Source organism: Gopherus evgoodei, chromosome 5, assembly GCF_007399415.2.
Source record: "Gopherus evgoodei ecotype Sinaloan lineage chromosome 5, rGopEvg1_v1.p, whole genome shotgun sequence".
NCBI lineage: Eukaryota > Metazoa > Chordata > Testudines > Testudinidae > Gopherus > Gopherus evgoodei.
Window position 1 is genome coordinate 142,514,403 of NC_044326.1, and position 17,021 is coordinate 142,531,423.

Genomic DNA, 17,021 nt, shown 5'->3' on the forward strand with positions numbered 1-17,021 from the left:
GTTACTGGGGAGACTCGGGGGACGCGCGTGCGCGCGGCTCAGGTAGGAGGCGCCAATGAACTGCGGAATGCGCATGCGCATTGGCACGCGGTGCGCATTTTTTCGAGGTGGGGTGGCAAGTACCATTCTCCCAAAATAGGGGGGGAGCATAATAGCGCTGTTCCCGTCCCAGCCGAGGGTAGGGTAAGGGGTTGAAGGTGCTGCCCTCATGGAGCGGGCTGACGCCTTGCGGAGATTCAGGGCTGTGCCCAGCTGTAGCCGTAGGACAGCACTCCACCCCCCCGTTCAGGGGCACTGCCAGCCCCCACAATTGTATTGCAAGGCTTGCAATAGTGGGTGAATTACAGAGAGCCCCAGCCCTTGGAGCCATGGTGTCAAGTGCGAGTCCAAATGATGTTCAGCGAACCCAATTTCCCCTAAGAATTAATGTAAATGAGGGGTTAGGTTCCGGGGACATTGTTTTCACCAGACAAGACTATACTTTAATCTCTCTTTCCCTCTCTATACACACACACACACACACACACACACAGTATAAGTTTTAAACAAACAATTTAATACTGGCACACAGTGATGATGATTGTGAAGCCTGGTTCAGGTGGAGGAGTCAGCGGGTGGGATATTTCCCAGGAGATGCCTCACTGCTAAATGAACTAGCAATTGACTGAGCCCTGAAGGGTTAACTCTCACAGCACTGTACAAGGCAGCAGGAAAGGAGGGAGTGCAGACAGAAACACACACCCTGTGTGTGAGAGAAAAAATGCGCGTTTCACCTTTAAGTAGCTGACCTCAGGCTTAAGAGTACTGCCTTGTTAATTAAATCAGCCTGCTGAGAGGGCAGCCTGCTCTATGGAAGATGGAGTAAGTGGGGTGCAGGAGCAGGGGGAGACACCCTAACATTAGCCTGCCATTTCCCCCCTCCCCCTGTACAGCAAGCAGGAATCTCTGGGAGCAGCTCCAAGGCAGAGGGCAGGAGTAGCACATGGAAGTGGGGGCAGGGACAGGTGCTGCACAGGGAATTAAGGGGAGTGGGGAGCTGACAGGAGGCTGCTGGTCCACCCTGGTTCCAACCACCCACGAGCTAGCTGCAATGGGCTGCTCTTCCTGCAAGCAGTGGACAAAACAGGCCGCTGCCAAGCGACATTGGAAGGGAGCTTTGCACAACTTTCCATGAGCGTGTTCCTAAACTGATCAGCAACTTAACACTGAAACAACATTAACCGGGATGACTTTAAGTGAGGAGTTCCTGTACTTAAAAAAATGTTTCCAGACCTGATGGTGATGGTGCAGAAAAGCTTGAAAGCATCACCCTGGGAGGCTGAGCCAGCAGAAGGCAATTAAACCCAATCCAAGAGCTAGTAACATCTCATGATTTTAAAATCAATCTGACTTTTGAATCCTTGAGGCTGGCAGTACCAGGTCAGTGGTTTGTGGGGTACTCATCTTGTTTTCCTCTTTTTTGAGCCTCCGTCTTCTGTCCTGGTGGATTTTTCAAGTAACAGGCAATGTCTTGAATTCTTGCAGAGCGTATGCTGTACCTCAGAAAGATCCCTGATTGATCCACTTCCAGTGGATTTCTGCCCTGAATCCACAGCTGATTGGTCTATTCCCTGCAGCCACAGCTGCTGGATCCCTGCCCCCAGCTCTGGGGAAGGAGTCCTGCAGGGAGGGGCTGCCTGACGGACATCACTGCATCCTGAGCTTGTGCCAGCTCCACTGCCACTGTAACAGGGAGTGACACTGTCCCCCAGCTCCAGTGATTACCCCCATTCAGGGGGGAAAGTAAGACGGTATGGCATACTGGTAAAAAGTAGCCGCCAGGCAGGGGTGGCTCCAGGCCCCATCACACCAAACGCTTGCTTGGGGCGGCAAGCTGCAGGGGGGTGCTCTGCCGGCACCGCGAGGGCGGCAGGCAGGCTGCCTTGGTCCCCCCGCAGGCAGGCAGGCTGCCTTCGGTGGCTTGCCTCCGGAGGGTCCGCTGGTCCCGTGGACCTCCCGCAGGTGTACCTGCGGAGGGTCTGCTGGTCCTGCTGCTTTGGAGGTCCCCCCGCAGGCAGGCAAGCTGCCGAAGGCAGCCTGCCTGCCTGCCTGCCTGCCGTGCTTGGGGCAGCAAAATGCCTAGAGCCGCCCCTGCCACCAGTACCGGCCCATACTGCTGACTTTAAAGCGCTACCACGGCAGCACTTTAAGGACCCTGCCACAGCAGCGCTTTAATGTCATTGCCCCTTTTGCCCCCACTGGCCGCTGATGGGGGGGGGGGGGGGCAAAAGAAGTAGCTGGCCCGGGGCTGCAATTTAAAAGCTGCCTCAGCTGCTGCTACTGCCTCAGGCCCTTTAAATCATTGCTGGAGACCCAGGTGACATGGGATAGGCAGCGCAGATGGGCTGGGTGGGGATGCTGACCCCAGCCCTGCCCCTTCCGGGCAGGTCAGAGCTGGCCCCATACCAGTAAGAGCTCAATTTTACTTTCACCCCAGCCCCCACTGCATGTACCTCTTCCAGCAATGCCAACTGTACCTACCCCAGCTCCTCCTCCCCAAGTTTTCCATCTTGTACCCCAACACACATGCAGTGTTCTCTTCTGGGGAATCTGAAATACGGCAACCCACACATAGGGCCTTTTGCACAGGGCACTGCAGATTCAGGCTCCAAGACTCTTCAGTCATTCAAGGAGGGCCCTTACTCAACTTCTTGCTGAGGAGTTTGTATTTTGTTACAATTGAGTGAGTTACCAACAAGACCCTGACTAAGCCATTTTACAATGAGCTCCAGAACCAGGCATGCTCATTGCAGGTTTAGAGCCACACTTTAGCCAATCCTTCTCCTTCTTGCATAGTGCTTATGATTGAAAGCATGATTTTAAGATGATTGGGGCGGGGGGGAGGAGAAGGTTTGCACTATTGTCACTTGGGTTAAAACACTGTGATTAGTCCCACACCAGCTTCTACTGACCACCACACGTTGAAATGCAGAAGCAAGTGTTTACGTGTTTCTCAGTTATTAAAAGGGAGTTTCAGAAGCACTGCTGTCTACCAGCATTTCTCAAATACGGCCATCATGGCTACATGAAGCAACCAGGGGCTTTTCTTGTGACCACAACCGCCTGAGCAGTGATGGGGGGGGGCACAAAGCAGCAGACCCTCCCCTGGGGACTGCCAGCAGTGGTTGGGCCTTGCCCCCTTCTGGAGACACAAAAGCTGGAGGAGTGGGCAGCAGGTGTGAGTTCCCCACTCTCCCTGGGGTGGTGGGGCTGGGCTTCAGCCCTGGGGTGGTGGGGAGCAGGCTCCAGCCAAAGGGATTTGGGCTCCATTCCCTGGCTGCACGGTGATGGGCTCTGGCCTCAAGCTCACCTGCCCATCAACCCTGGCCCCTGCTGCCTCCCCTAGTGCCCCATCGCCTTTGGCCCCCACTGCCTCTATACCGACCTCCCCATCCAGGACTTAATTTTCTGGGGCTGAGTAAGCCTGCTGTTAAAAGTAATATTTGCATGTTTGTTAATATCACTCCTCGCAGCAAACTGAGTAGCAAGTTTTTTTTTTAATTTAACAACCAAAAAAGCAAAAGAAACAAGAACAAAGACAAGAATGTGTAAAGGATCTTATTTGTGTTTCTATTCTGTTTAGGTCCAGTAAAGAATAGAGACAACTGTACATTATTTTTATTACTGAGGCTGCAAAAATAATCCTACATGAAAAAATGACAATGATTCCTAGTGCTTTCCTACTGCCCCAGCTGTGGTCTGGCCCAGTCAGCACCAGGGCCGGCTTTAGGGCGATTCCCAGGAATTGGGCCCTACGGCTGCGCCTAAGAGGGTCCCACACCCTCCGCCAAAATGCCGCCAGAAACAGCAGCAACCAATTGAGCTGCCGCTGAATTGCCACCAGCTCGATCACTGTCGCTGGCTTTGGTGGCAGCTCTTTCAAATCGGACCCGCAGGCCCTAAAGCTGGCCCTGGTCAGCACCCACAGAGCGCCAGGCCCTGGGCCTTACATGCCCCAATTTACAGCTGGGGGAGCAGCAGAGAGACTAGGCCACGTGCCCAGGGGCGCGCAGGGAGCCAGGCGCCGGCGACACGCACTGCCTGGCTCCCTGTGGGGTATGGCTGAGGCTGCCCCGCCCCTGGGCATGCGGGGAGGCGTTGCTAGACAGCCCCTGGCCTCCCCGGCCCGCTGGCTCCGGCAGGCCTGGCCCGGGTGCCCAGGCCCGCCCGGCAGGAGGCGCTGTCCCAGGCCCGGCTCTCCGCGTGGCCGAGGCCAGGGGAGCGGAGCCGCCGCCTCGCTTCTCTCATGCAGCGACTGAGCCGCGCGCTGCTGCGGGCCCCGGCCTGGGCCCCGCTGCTCCGGCAGCCCCCGGGCCCCGGCCGGCTCCTGCGCGCTGCCCTGCGGCCGGGGAGCCGGGGCGGCCTCTCCACCCGGCCCCGGCGGGAGCCGCCCGCCGCCCCGCAGCGCCCTGCGGCCCAGGGGCCGGGCGGCGAGGAGGAGCAGTTCGTCTTCCCCGAGTACGTGGCCGAGCCGGGCCCGGAGCCGGCCAGGGAGCCGCCCGCCGCCCCGGGCCGCCCGGAGAGGAGGCCGCGGGAGAAGCGGCAGCACCGGGTGACTGGGCGGCCGGACCCGTCGGTGCCGCCCAGCGGGGTGAGCTGCTCGGGCTGCGGGGCGGAGCTGCACTGCCGGGACCCCGCCGTGCCCGGCTACCTGCCCAGCGAGAAGTACCGCAGCCTCATGGGGGGGCAGGGGGCCTTGGGGAGCTCAGAAGGATTGGGGGTGCAGGCGGCCTTGGGGAAGACGGGGGCACAGGGGGCCCTGGGAGGCTCGGAAGGATTGGGGGTTCCGGGAGTCTTGGGGGGCTCAGAAGGATTGGGGGTGCAGGGGGCCTTGGGGGGCTCAGAAGGATTGGGGGTGCAGGGAGTCTTGGGGGGCTCAGAAGGATTGGGGGTGCAGGGGGCCTTGGGGGGCTCAGAAAGATTGGGGGTTCAGGGAGTCTTGGGGGGCTCAGAAGGATTGGGAGTGCAGGGGGCCATGGGGAGCTCAGAAAAATTGGGGGTTCAGGGAGTCTTGGGGAGCTCAGAAAGATTGGGGGTGCAGGAGACCCTGGGGAGGTCAGAGGCACACCGGGCCCTGCAAGGGGTGGTGTGTCAGCGCTGCTGGCTCCTGGTCCATCACCAGCAGGCGCTGCACATGCAAGTGTCCCGGGAGCAATACCGCAATCTAGTGAGTGCTGCCCTGCGCAGCCCCCCACGCCACGGACGCCGCCCCCTGGTGCTATACATGGTGGACATGATGGACCTGCCCGACTCGGTGCTACAGGACCTGCCTCAGCTGGTGGGTGCAGGATCCAACATCCTGGTGGTGGGCAACAAGGTGGACCTGTTGCCTGGGGACTCTCCAGACTATCTGAAGCGCTTCCGAAAACAGCTGCTGAGGAGCTGTGCCCATGTGGGCATCCTCCCTGCAGCCCAGGGCACTGGGGGCCAGGTTGCCAGGACTGGGAGCCAGAACTTGGTGGATGTGCACCTGATCAGTGCCAAGACAGGCTATGGAGTGGAGGAGCTGATCTCCAAATTGCAGCGCTCCTGGAAGTGCAATGGCGATGTGTATCTTGTAGGAGCTACCAACTCTGGCAAATCCACACTGTTCAATACCCTGCTGCAGTCTGACTATTGCAAGTCCAAAGCCCCGGAGGTGATCAGCAGAGCAACAATCTCGCCCTGGCCAGGTGAGAGGGGCATGGATGGGGATTTTTATCAGTATCTGTTTGGACTAAGCTTTTCGAGGCAAGGAGCATTTCTTAGGCTTTTATATAGGGGCCTATTCCTGACTGTGATCTCCTGGGTGTTGTTATGTATATAATAACTATTCCCCCAAAAAGTTGGTGAAAGAACTTTTACGGTTGAAAAATCAAGCACTCCAAAGTTAAGCTTTCCCTTAATTCAGTCTCCTTGTGCATTTGTATTATGATACAGACTTATTAAATACAGGCATATTAAATGGCACAAACCTTTGTTAACATAGAGTTACGGTTGTCTGGTGGTAGCTCAGGCCTTTCAGAACTTCAAGTTCAGCAAAACTCAACACTTCTGAAAACCAGGGGAAACAACCTTAACTCAGCCCTGAGAAGCTGGCAATAGCCATTGGAAATCATCTGCATACACTCTAATCATTAGGTGTAGCTGTATTTAATGGGGGAGGAATGAGCTGGGATAGCTTGGAAGAGCTATGATTGTGATATAAGGAGATTTGTGGCTGAGTACTTCCATGTGTGTTTTCAAAAGAAAGAGATGCAGGTTCCAGTCTGCATCCATTCAGTACAGCATTGTGTGGGTTGTAGCAGGGCATGGTAGCTTCTTTACACGGGCATTGTCAGTGGTGAGATGGTATATAAGAGCAGCTGTGTGTGGATTTAATGATGGGTTGGGGAAAGTCCAGGTTTGGGAAATATCCTGTGTGCAAGTGTCAAGGGATTGTAAAAGGGTATGAAGCAGTTGTTAAATTTCACAAGTGTGATATTCTGTCAAGGGAGTAGGCTCATGTTTGAGCCTAGGGTAAGTGCAGATAGCACCTGTCCAGTACAGGAAAGGCAGAGTGCCAGTATTTGTGTTACTGGCGTGTTGGGGCAGAGTTAAGATTGTGTGGGGTTTTACTTTAACTCTGTATTTCCTGATTATCAGACTTTTGAGTTTTGCTGAACTGAGCATTCTGGAGGGACACAAGCTATCGCCAGATAAACTTAATTCTGTGTTAACCAAGATTTTTGTCAGTGAATTTCCTAGTTTTTAAACAGAAATGTTTGTTGGTAGGAGGCAGTGGTCATTTGGGCGGTTGTAGTTCTCAAGTTAATATGCTACTGTGGCTAATAATCAAAAGACTTAGCTGTTATCTAGTGGTTTCATCAATAGATCTCAAAGCGCTTTCCATATTCCCATTTCACAGATGGTAAACTGAGGCACAGAAGTGAAATGACTTTCCGAAGATCACCCAGACAGCCAGTGACAGAGCTAGTAATAGTCTCAGTCCAGTGGTCTTTCCACTAGGGCACTCAGTTGCCATGTGATTCCTCAGTGCGCCTTCCCACTCCTGTACATTTTGTTGCAATGGAATGGGGATAATGGTTGTGCTTTGAAACATCAGCAGTGTGTAGCAGCTAACGGGTCCAGCCAGAGAAATCTCATCCGTGTTCTATGTCCCAAAACCCTGACAGTTTTATGACATGCTAGTTATAGTAATTATAAGCATATGAGGGAAGACTCGTGTGTCTCTCTCCTTCTCTGCCCCCTGCCACGGCATTCCCTGCAACATTCAGTGCCCACCCTCAACATTTCCAGCTCCCCCTCCCATCCCCATCCCATCAAGCCAGCAGATGGCACAGGCATGCCAGTTCTCAGGTCCTCACCTTTGTCTCCTCAGTGTGTTCTTGGTGCATGCACTCAGCATGCCTTTTTAAAGCTCTCCACCCAGAGGGGCAGGGGGACTTCCACAGATCCTGGCTCACATGGCAGGGCAGAGGGGCAAGAGAAAGGGGCTTAACGCCCCCAGAAAGGTAAGAGGTCTCCAGAACCTGGTTCATGTGAGGAGGCAAGGAGAGGGGTCAGACCACCATAGATGGGCTGAGCCCCCAGATACTGGTGCACACAGATAGGAGTAGCGAGAGGGGCTCAGGTCATCCAGGTACCAACTCCCATAGAATCATAGAATATCAGGGTTAGAAGAGACCTTAGGAGGTCATCTAATCCAACCCCCTGCTCAAAGCAGGACCAACCCTCTGCCTCTATTCTTCCCCCTCCCTCTGCCACTCATTCTCATGTCCCCTTCACATTGTCCCTCTCCTGAGCCCCCCCAATCTCCCTCAATTCTTCTATCACCCATCCCCATTTATCCCCCCCCTGCTTGCTGCAGCCCCAAGCCCCTCACTCTTATTCCCCCTCAAATGCCCTTCTTCTGCCTGCAACCATTCACATTTCTTTTTTTTCTTTTCTTTTTTTTTAACAAAACTGCTTTGATTACATTCCCCCAAAATAAAAAACAACCAATTGTGCCTCTCTGGTGATGCAAAGCAGCTGTTAGACCTGGCTTAACTGGCCAGTTAAGTTAGCTTTGCATCTAGTTTGCGAGTGAAGCAAAGTAGCTGGAATGGGCTAGTGAACTTACACACGTAGACTTTAAGGTCAGAAGGGACCATTATGATCATCTAGTCTGACCTCCTGCACAACGCAGGCCACAGAATCTCACCTACCCACTCCTGTAACAAACCCCTAACCTATGTCTGAGTTATTGAAGTCCTCAAATCGTGGAATCCTCCAGCAAGGGACCCATGCCCCATGCTGCAGAGGAAGGTGAAAAACCTCCAGGGCCTCTGCCAATCTGCCCTGGAGGAATATTCCTTCCCGACCCCAAATATGGCGATCAGTTAAACTCTGAGCATGTGGACAAGAGTCACAAGCCAGCATTCATGAAAGAATTCTCTGTAGTAACTCAGATCCCATCCCATCTAACATCCCATCACAGACCACTGGGCATACTTACCTGCTGATAATCAAAGATCAGTTGCCAAATTAATTACCAAAATTAGGCTATTCCATCATATCATCCCCTCCATAAACTTATCAAGCTTAGTCTTGAAGCCAGATATGTCTTTTGCCCCCACTACTTCCCTTTAAAGACTGTTCCAGAACTTCACTCCTCTAATAGAAACCTTCGTCTAATTTCAAGTCTAAACTTCCTAGTGTCCAGTTTATATCCACTTGTTCTTGTGTCCACATTGGTACTAAGCTTAAATAATTCCTCTCCCTCCCTAATATTTATCCCTCTGATATATTTATAAAGAGCAATCATATCCCCCCTCAACCTTTTTTTGGTTAGGCTAAACAACCCAAGCTCTTTGAGTCTCCTTTCATAAGATAAGTTTTCCATTCCTCGGATCATCCTAGTACCCCTTCTCTGTACCTGTTCCAGTTCGAATTCATCCTTCTTAAACATGGGAGACCAGAACTGCACACAGTATTCCAGATGAGGTCTCACCAGTGCCTTGTATAATGGTACTAACACCTCCTTATCTTTGCTGGAAATACCTCGCCTGATGCATCCTAAAACGGCATAAGCTTTTTTAACGACCATATCACATTGGCGGCTCATAGTCATCCTGGTATCAACCAATACTCCGAGGTCCTTCTCCTCCTCTGTTACTTCCACCTGATGTGTCCTCAATTTATAACTAAAATTCTTGTTTTTAATCCCTAAATGCATGACCTTGCACTTTTCACTATTAAATTTCATCCTCTTACTGTTACTCCAGTTTACAAGGTCATCCAGATCTTCCTGTATGATATCCCGGTCCTTCTCCGTGTTCGCAATACCTCCCAGCTTTGTGTCATCCACAAACTTTATTAGCACATTCCCACTTTTTATGCCAAGGTCAGTAATAAAAAGATTAAATAAGATTGGTCCCAAAACGGATCCTTGAGGAACTCCACTAATAACCTCCTTCCAGCCTGACAGTTCACCTTTCAATACGACCTGTTGTAGTCTCCCTATTAACCAGTTCCTTATCCACCTTTCATTTTCATATTGATCCCTGTCTTTTCCAATTTAGCTAATAATTCCCCACGTGGAACTGTATCAGATGCCTTACTGAAATCGAGGTAAATTAGATCCACTGCATTTCCTTTGTCTAAAAACTCTATTACCTTCTCAAAGAAGGAGATTGGATTGGTTTGGCACGATCTACCTTTTGTAAAACCATGTTGTATTTTGTCCTAATTACCATTGACCTCAATGTCCTTAACTACTTTCTCCTTCAAAAATTTTTCCAAGACCTTGCATACTACAGATGTCAAACTAACAGGCCTATAGTTACTTGGATCACATTTTTTCCCTTTCTTAAAAATAGGAACTATGTTAGCAATTCTCCAGTCATATGGTACAACCCCTGAGTTTACTGATTCATTAAAAATTGTTGCTAACGGGCTTGCAATTTCATGTGCCAGTTCCTTTAATATTCTTGGATGAAGATTATCTGGGCCCTCTGATTTAGTCCCAGTAAGCTGTTCGAGTTCGGCTTTGTATAGATCAGAGGTCGTCAACCTTTCAGAATTGGTGTGCCGAGTCTTCATTTATTCATTCTAATTTAAAGTTTCACGTGCCGGTAATACATTTTAACATTTTTAGAAGGTCTCTTTCTATAAGTCTATAATTTATAATTAAACTATTGTTGTATGTAAAGTAAATAAGGTTTTTAAAATGTTTAAGAAGCTTCATTTAAAATTAAATTAAAATGCAGATCCCCCTGGACCGGTGGCCAGGACCTGGGCAGTGTGAGTGCCACTGAAAATAAGCTCGCTCGCCGTCTTCGGCACATCTGCCATAGGTTGCCTACTCCTGGTTTAGATATTGGGCCATGCCTAAATTATCCTTAATCTCCATTCCATCCTCAGTGTTTAGCGGTCCCACTTCTTCTTTCTTTGTTTTCTTCTTATTTATATGGCTATAGAACCTTTTAGTATTGGTTTTAATTCCCTTTGCAAGGTCTAACTCTACATGGCTTTTGGCCTTTCTCACTTTATCCCTACATGTTCTGACCTCAGTAAGGTAGCTTTCCTTGATAATCCCACCCTTCTTCCACTCCTTGTAGGCTTTCTACTTTTTCTTAATCACCTCTCTGAAATGCTTGCTCATCCAGCTTGGTCTACAACTCCTGCCTGTGATTTTTTCCCCTTTCTTGGGATGCAGGCTTCTGATAACTTCTGCAACTTTGAGTTGAAGTAATTCCAGGCCTCCTCCGTCTTTAGATCCACAAGTTCTTCAGTCCAATCCACTTTCCTAACTAATTTCCTTAATTCTTTAAAGTTAGCCCTTTTGAAATCAAAAACCCTAGTCACAGATCTATTTTTGTTTATCCTTCCATCTAGTTTGAACTGAAGTAGCTCATGATCACTCAAACCAAGATTGTCCTCTACAACCATTTCTTCTATGAGGTCCTCACTACTCACCAAAACCAAATCTAAAATGGCATCCCCTCTTGTTGGTTCTTCAGCTGCTTGGTGAAGAAATCCATCAGCTATCACATCCAGAAAAATCTGAGCCCTAGTATTATTATTATTAGCACTTGTCTTCCAGTCTATATCTGGGAAGTTAGTCTTCCATGATCACACAATTCCCATTTAAAACATTAAAGAAGTCTCTATCCATATCCAGATCAGATCCCGGCGTTCTGTAGCACACCCCAAGCATTATCTCAGGGGAGGTTCTAGTAGTTTTCTTTCCCAATGTGATTTTTGCCCAGACAGATTCTGTCTTATCCATTCCATCACTTCTTATTTCTTTACAGGTAACCTCATCATTGATATACAATGCTAGTCCACCACCTTTGCCTTTATTTCTGTCTTTCCTAAATAGCACATAGCCTTCAATACCTGTACTCCAGTCATGACTAGTATTCCACCAAGTTTCTGTTATCCCTATAATATCCTGTTTCACTTCCTGCACCAGTAGCTCTAGTTACTCCATTTTGTTAGCTAGGCTCCTCGCATTAGTGTACAAACATCTTAATTTTTGCCATTTGGCTTCACTGGCATTCTTTACCCAGTTAGACACAGACATTCTACCACCAGTATCACCTATTAGACTGGTATCTACACTACCCTTCCTCCTTATGTCCATTCTCCTGCCCACGGCTGTATCTTCTCTTACTTTGTTTTCTTCCCTCTCAATCTTAAATTTTGGCGTGGAGATTACCTGGACGTCTCCCAACCATCTCCCCCAAATTCCTAGTTTAAAGCTCTCTTAATCAGTTGTGCCAGTCTCCATCCTAGAAGTCTATTTCTCTCCTAACTCAGGTGAAGTCCATCCCGAGAGAACAATCCTCTGTCCATGAATGCTTCCCAGTGGCCATATATTCCAAAGCCCACCTTATAGCACCACTGCCTGAGCCATCTGTTGATCGCCGTAATCGTGTCACCCTTTTGTTGCCCTTCTCTAGGAACAGGCAGAATCCCACTGAAGATCACCTGAGCCTCGATTTCCTTAAGCATCTTCCCCAGTCTAGCATAGTCTCCCTTGATACATTCCAGTGAGAATCTAGCTGTATCATTTGTTCCCACATAAAGGATAATCAGCAGATTCTTTCCCGCTCCCGTTAGGATCCTTTTCAGCCTCAGGTCCACATCCTGTATCTTAGCACCTGGCAGACAGCGCATACTTCTGTTCTCCGGATCAGCTCTAGTTACAGGCCTGTCTGTTCTTCTCAGTGAGGAGTCCCCAATCACGTAGACCTGCCTTTTCCTGGTGATAGTGCGATTCTCTGGTCTATCCCCTGTTCCCTCTGGCTGCAAGTCCTCTCGATTTCTGTTGTCCCTTGCAATCCTCCGCAACCCATCCCGTATCCTCCTGGGGCTCATATTTGGTGTTGTCTCCATTGCCTCTTCCTATAGGACTAGCTGCTCTTCTCTTCTTCCTTGCCCTCTCACCTTCAGCGACCACCGGCTGTGCCCCTTCTTCATTTTCCAACTCTGCAAACCTGTTCCTGAGCTCTATTTCTCCTTCACTGGCGCGTCTTTTCCTCTGCCTGGTTCTCTTAGTCACATGCTTCCACTGTCTACTTTCCTCACCCAGCAGTCTCCCCTCAGAGTTCTTTGATCCTGCTTCCATCTGCAAGTCTGAGCTTTTCCCTTCAGCCTCCTCATGTCTTTGCTCCGTCATCTGCTCGGACCCCCTTCTACATTCCACTAGAGTTTCCATCAGCATCTCCAGTCCTTGGATCTTTTCTTCCATCAGCTCTATCAGGCGGCACTTCACGCAAACGAAACTCTTTTCAGGCACCCCCTCCAGGATCATGTACATGCCTCAGCTTCCACATCCAGTCATCCTCATTGTGTCTTTCACTGCTGCCTCTGTATCAGTCATAGCCTTCCCACCTAAAACCTGTCAGTCCAGGAAACACAAACCAAAACAAACCCCCAACAGGCACCAGAACACCACCCACTCCCTTCACTAGCCTGTTAGTTCCTCTGCCTAGGTCTCCAAGTCTCCCTCACAAACTCCCCCTGTAAACTCTCACTGAAACTCCCCTGTTTACAGCTCTGTTTGCTGGCTCTTATACCTCTGCAGCTGTCTATCTTTCTTCTGTATGTGGCTTTTTTCATTGTTTGAACCTTAACATTTAATTGCTTTTATATATACTGTGTTCAGTTTGCACAGTTACAGACCTGGATAGTATTGGAATTTGTTTTTCAGGCACAACTTTAAACCTCCTGAAATTTCCAATTATTAACCCTACATCTGACAGACTGTTCAGGAGACAGGAGAGGCTAAAAGCAGAAGCAGAAAAAACTGAAGAACAACTTAGTGACGATGAACAAAAGTATCTTAAATGCCTTAAAAAGCAAGGTTATTTAATAGGTGAGTATTACCTGAGGAAGAGTATCACCATGTGTTCTCAGATGCAAATACTGCATTATGCAAAAGACTCAGTTAAGCTTTACTGTATGGTAAGTCAGTGTCTAAAGTGAACTCTTAATTGGTAAACATTGCTAACCAACATACATTTATGATACATTCTAATTTGGGTTCCTAGCGTACGTGATAGTGCAACAGCATATCAGAATAAGAATTCTTCAAATATATATTAATAATCTTCAGTAAATCCTTATTCTTGATCTTATTAACAAAAAGCTATCTTAACAAAAAGCAGGTTAAGGAGCGACTTGATTACAGTCTATAAGTACCTACATGAGGAACACACATTTAATAATGGGCTCTTTAATCTAGCAAAGAAAGGTATAACACGATGCAATGGCTGGAAGTTGAAGCTAGACAAATTCAGACTGGAAATAAGGCATAATTTTTTTGACAATGAAAGTAATTACCCATTGGAACAATTTACCAAGGGTCAAGGTGGATTCTCCATCACTGGCTAATTTTAAATCAAGATTGGACGTTTTTCTAAAAGATCTGCTCTTGAAATTATTTAGGAGAAGTTCTTTGGTCTGTATTATATAGGAGGCCAGACTAGATGACCACAATGATCACAATGGTACCTTCTGTCTTTGGAATATGTGAAAATCTAATATGCCAGAACTCTGACTTTCTAAAAGTCATAACTTCGGATTTTTTTTTATGTCACCTCCTTTCATTCTACCCAATAATAGGTATATATACAGAAGTTTCTCCCGGACGCCACACCAGTGCATCAATTCAGTCCTTGTCCTTCTGGTGTAGGTGGCTTAATGGATTTCCAGGATTGCATCGCAACTCTTTCTCCTTTTCCAAAATAAAAAAGACTAATACATTTAATTGTATTGGCTATTCGTTGATAATATGCAAACTGATAGTGTGTCTTGTAGAAATGGGCCAAAAGACTACAATTACCTTCAAAGAGAATGTCATCCAAAGACACTTTAATATAGCTGGAGATGGGCCCAGCTACTGAGTTAGGTTTTAGATTTCCAACAAGTGCAGAAATGTTCAGATCTGGAGTTTTCGTTCAGGCATATCCATGTGTGACCAGGGTTCCAGTGGGGCCATGCTGAGATTGCTCAGTCAGGGCAATGACCCCACCCCACCCCCCAAACTGGTAGTTATTTCTAATACTTAGATTCACCAAGCCAGCAATAAAACAGCTTCTGTGATACCTAACTGGTTATCCAGAAGCCAAAACATAGCTCCCTTAAAGCAACTCACCCAGACAGCCAGTTCAAATATTATGAAGATTACTGAAAATCTTCTTTGTCCTATAAAAAGTTATTCCAATCCTGAAGGATCAGATACATCACCCTCCAAGTCAGTGAATATTTCAAATCTTACCCAAATACATGCTTACCGCCAGTTCTTATTAACTAAACTAAGATTTATTGAAGGACAGAGAGTGGATATTGGTTAAAAGGTCATTCTACACACGGACTTGAATAAAATTCTTAGGTCAGTTTCATAGTAGAAATGGTGAGCTTTAAAGTTGTGAAGAGTTATTTTTCAGAATTAGTCCATAGGTTACAGTCCAGTGTCCAGTATCAGGGAGATCCAGATGGGACTGGAGACCTCAGTCTTGGGACGCAATCTTCCCCTGACAAGCTTAAGCAGATCTGAGATGCTAGGGTCAGGGCTCAAGAGATCTTTTTATAGTTCTTTGGCAGCCTCTTGACAGTGTGCAGTCCTTGGGTGAGCAATAGCGGCTTTGAAGTAACCTATTTCTTAAGCATAATCAGTAATTAGCTACATGAATTAATGTAAAGCAGCTACCCATCTTCCGCCAATTACAGATAGTTTACTACATACTTCAAAGAGAAATTAAGACAGTGATATTACTACATTCACAATTCATCTAAATGTTAACGTCTTCTTTTGATCTCTGAATTAACAGAATACAGTGGTAGGAACCATTTAGTTACATTGTCAGCCTCTAACAATATATTGGTAAACACATACAAAAACACAACTATTATCTACTAATTTATCTCTAAAGGTTTAATCTGGGTCAATTACCCTGCTAGTTCTGTAACCCTTTCTGGCCCTGTGTCACACCCTAATTAAAACACGTATTATTAACGCTTTATCTAGAGCAAAGACTTAGAAAACATAAAAGAAACAGTTATGTTTAAATGGATATATACTATATATATGTGGGCTTTCTTGATTGTAAGTCTGAACTAAAAGTTATAAGAAAGAACAGGAGTACTTGTGGCACCTTAGAGACTAACAAATTTATTTCAGCATAAGCTTTCATGGGCTACAGTCCACTTCTTCAGATGCATAGAATGGAACACACAGACAGAAGATATTTATACACACAGAGAACATGAAAAGGTGGAAGTATGCATACCAACAGTAAGAGTCCAATCAATTGAGATGAGCTATCATCAGCAGGAGAAAAAAAAACCTTTGAAGTGATAATCAAGATGACCCATAGAAGATGTGAGGAGAACTTAACTTGAAGGTGGCAATTTTGCAACAAAAAAAATTCAAAAATAGACTCCAAAGAGAGACTGCTGAACTTGAATTAATATGCAAATTAGATACAATTAACTTAGGTTTAAACAGAGACTAGGAATGGTTGGGTCATTACATTAATTGAGTCTGTTTCCCTATGTTAAGTTCTCTTCACACCTTCTATGGGTCATCTCGATTATCACTTCAAAGGGTTTTTTTTCTCCTGCTGATGATAGCTCATCTCTATTGATTGAACTCTTACAGTTGGTATGGGTACTTCCACCTTTTCATGTTCTCTGTATGTATAAATATCTTCTGTCTGTCTTGTCCATTCTATGCATCCGAAGAAGTGAGCTGTAACCCACAAAATGTTATGCTGAAATAAATTTGTTAGTCTCTAAGGTGCCACGAGTACTCCTGTTCTTTTTGCGGTTACAGACTAACACGGCTGCTACTCTGAAACCAGTTATAAAAAAGAAAGCTAAAGAGGATAATTAACGTTTTTCAGCCTTAAATTACCATATTGGGGGCTAATTACGCCACAGTTGTGGAACCCAGTTGTAAAACTGTTCCAATTTCTAGTGTACGCAAGATCTCCACCCATGTTCCAAAACTGGGCTAACATTTGAAAAGGCTCACAGTGAGATGGCTTCTGTAAGTAAGGTGAGTAGAACATGGACTTGCATTAGTTAATATTATAGCTACATCAAAAGCTTACACTGTAAGAAAACTTCTCCATAGAGACATCTCAATACAGAAGCAGATTCTGTATTGAAATCTCTGCTTTTGCAGAGCTTATAGCTCTGCAGTTTGTAAGACTGTAATTGTCCCAAACCAAGGACCTTATCCTGCAAAGATGCACATGTGTTTACATTTATACATTCAGTTCCATCCAAGTCAATACTCACACAAATAGAGTTAAGTACATGCATAAGTGTTTGAAAGATCAAGATCTTAAATATCAAAAAAAGACAATCTAATTTACAGAGTGTTTTGTACAATGCCTAGAACAATGAGAACACGATTGGGGTCCTTAGGGTTGCTGTAATACAATAATAGCACATTATAGCAGGTCCATGATATGGGGGACTGCTAAGAGCACTGGATTTCTTGG

General features: G+C 47.1%; 1 protein-coding gene across 1 annotated transcript in view; it reads left to right on the forward strand.

Moving 5' to 3' along the window:
• Positions 1 to 2,779: 2,779 nt before the first annotated feature.
• The window catches only part of NOA1 (nitric oxide associated 1), a 28,801-nt gene continuing 14,559 nt past the window's right edge, over positions 2,780 to 17,021 (forward strand). The window contains exons 1-4 of the mRNA XM_030565096.1: positions 2,780 to 2,792; positions 4,182 to 4,742; positions 5,121 to 5,711; positions 13,220 to 13,384. Coding sequence (XP_030420956.1) covers positions 2,780 to 2,792; positions 4,182 to 4,742; positions 5,121 to 5,711; positions 13,220 to 13,384 — 1,330 coding nt within the window. The remainder of the gene's footprint in view (positions 2,793 to 4,181; positions 4,743 to 5,120; positions 5,712 to 13,219; positions 13,385 to 17,021) is intronic.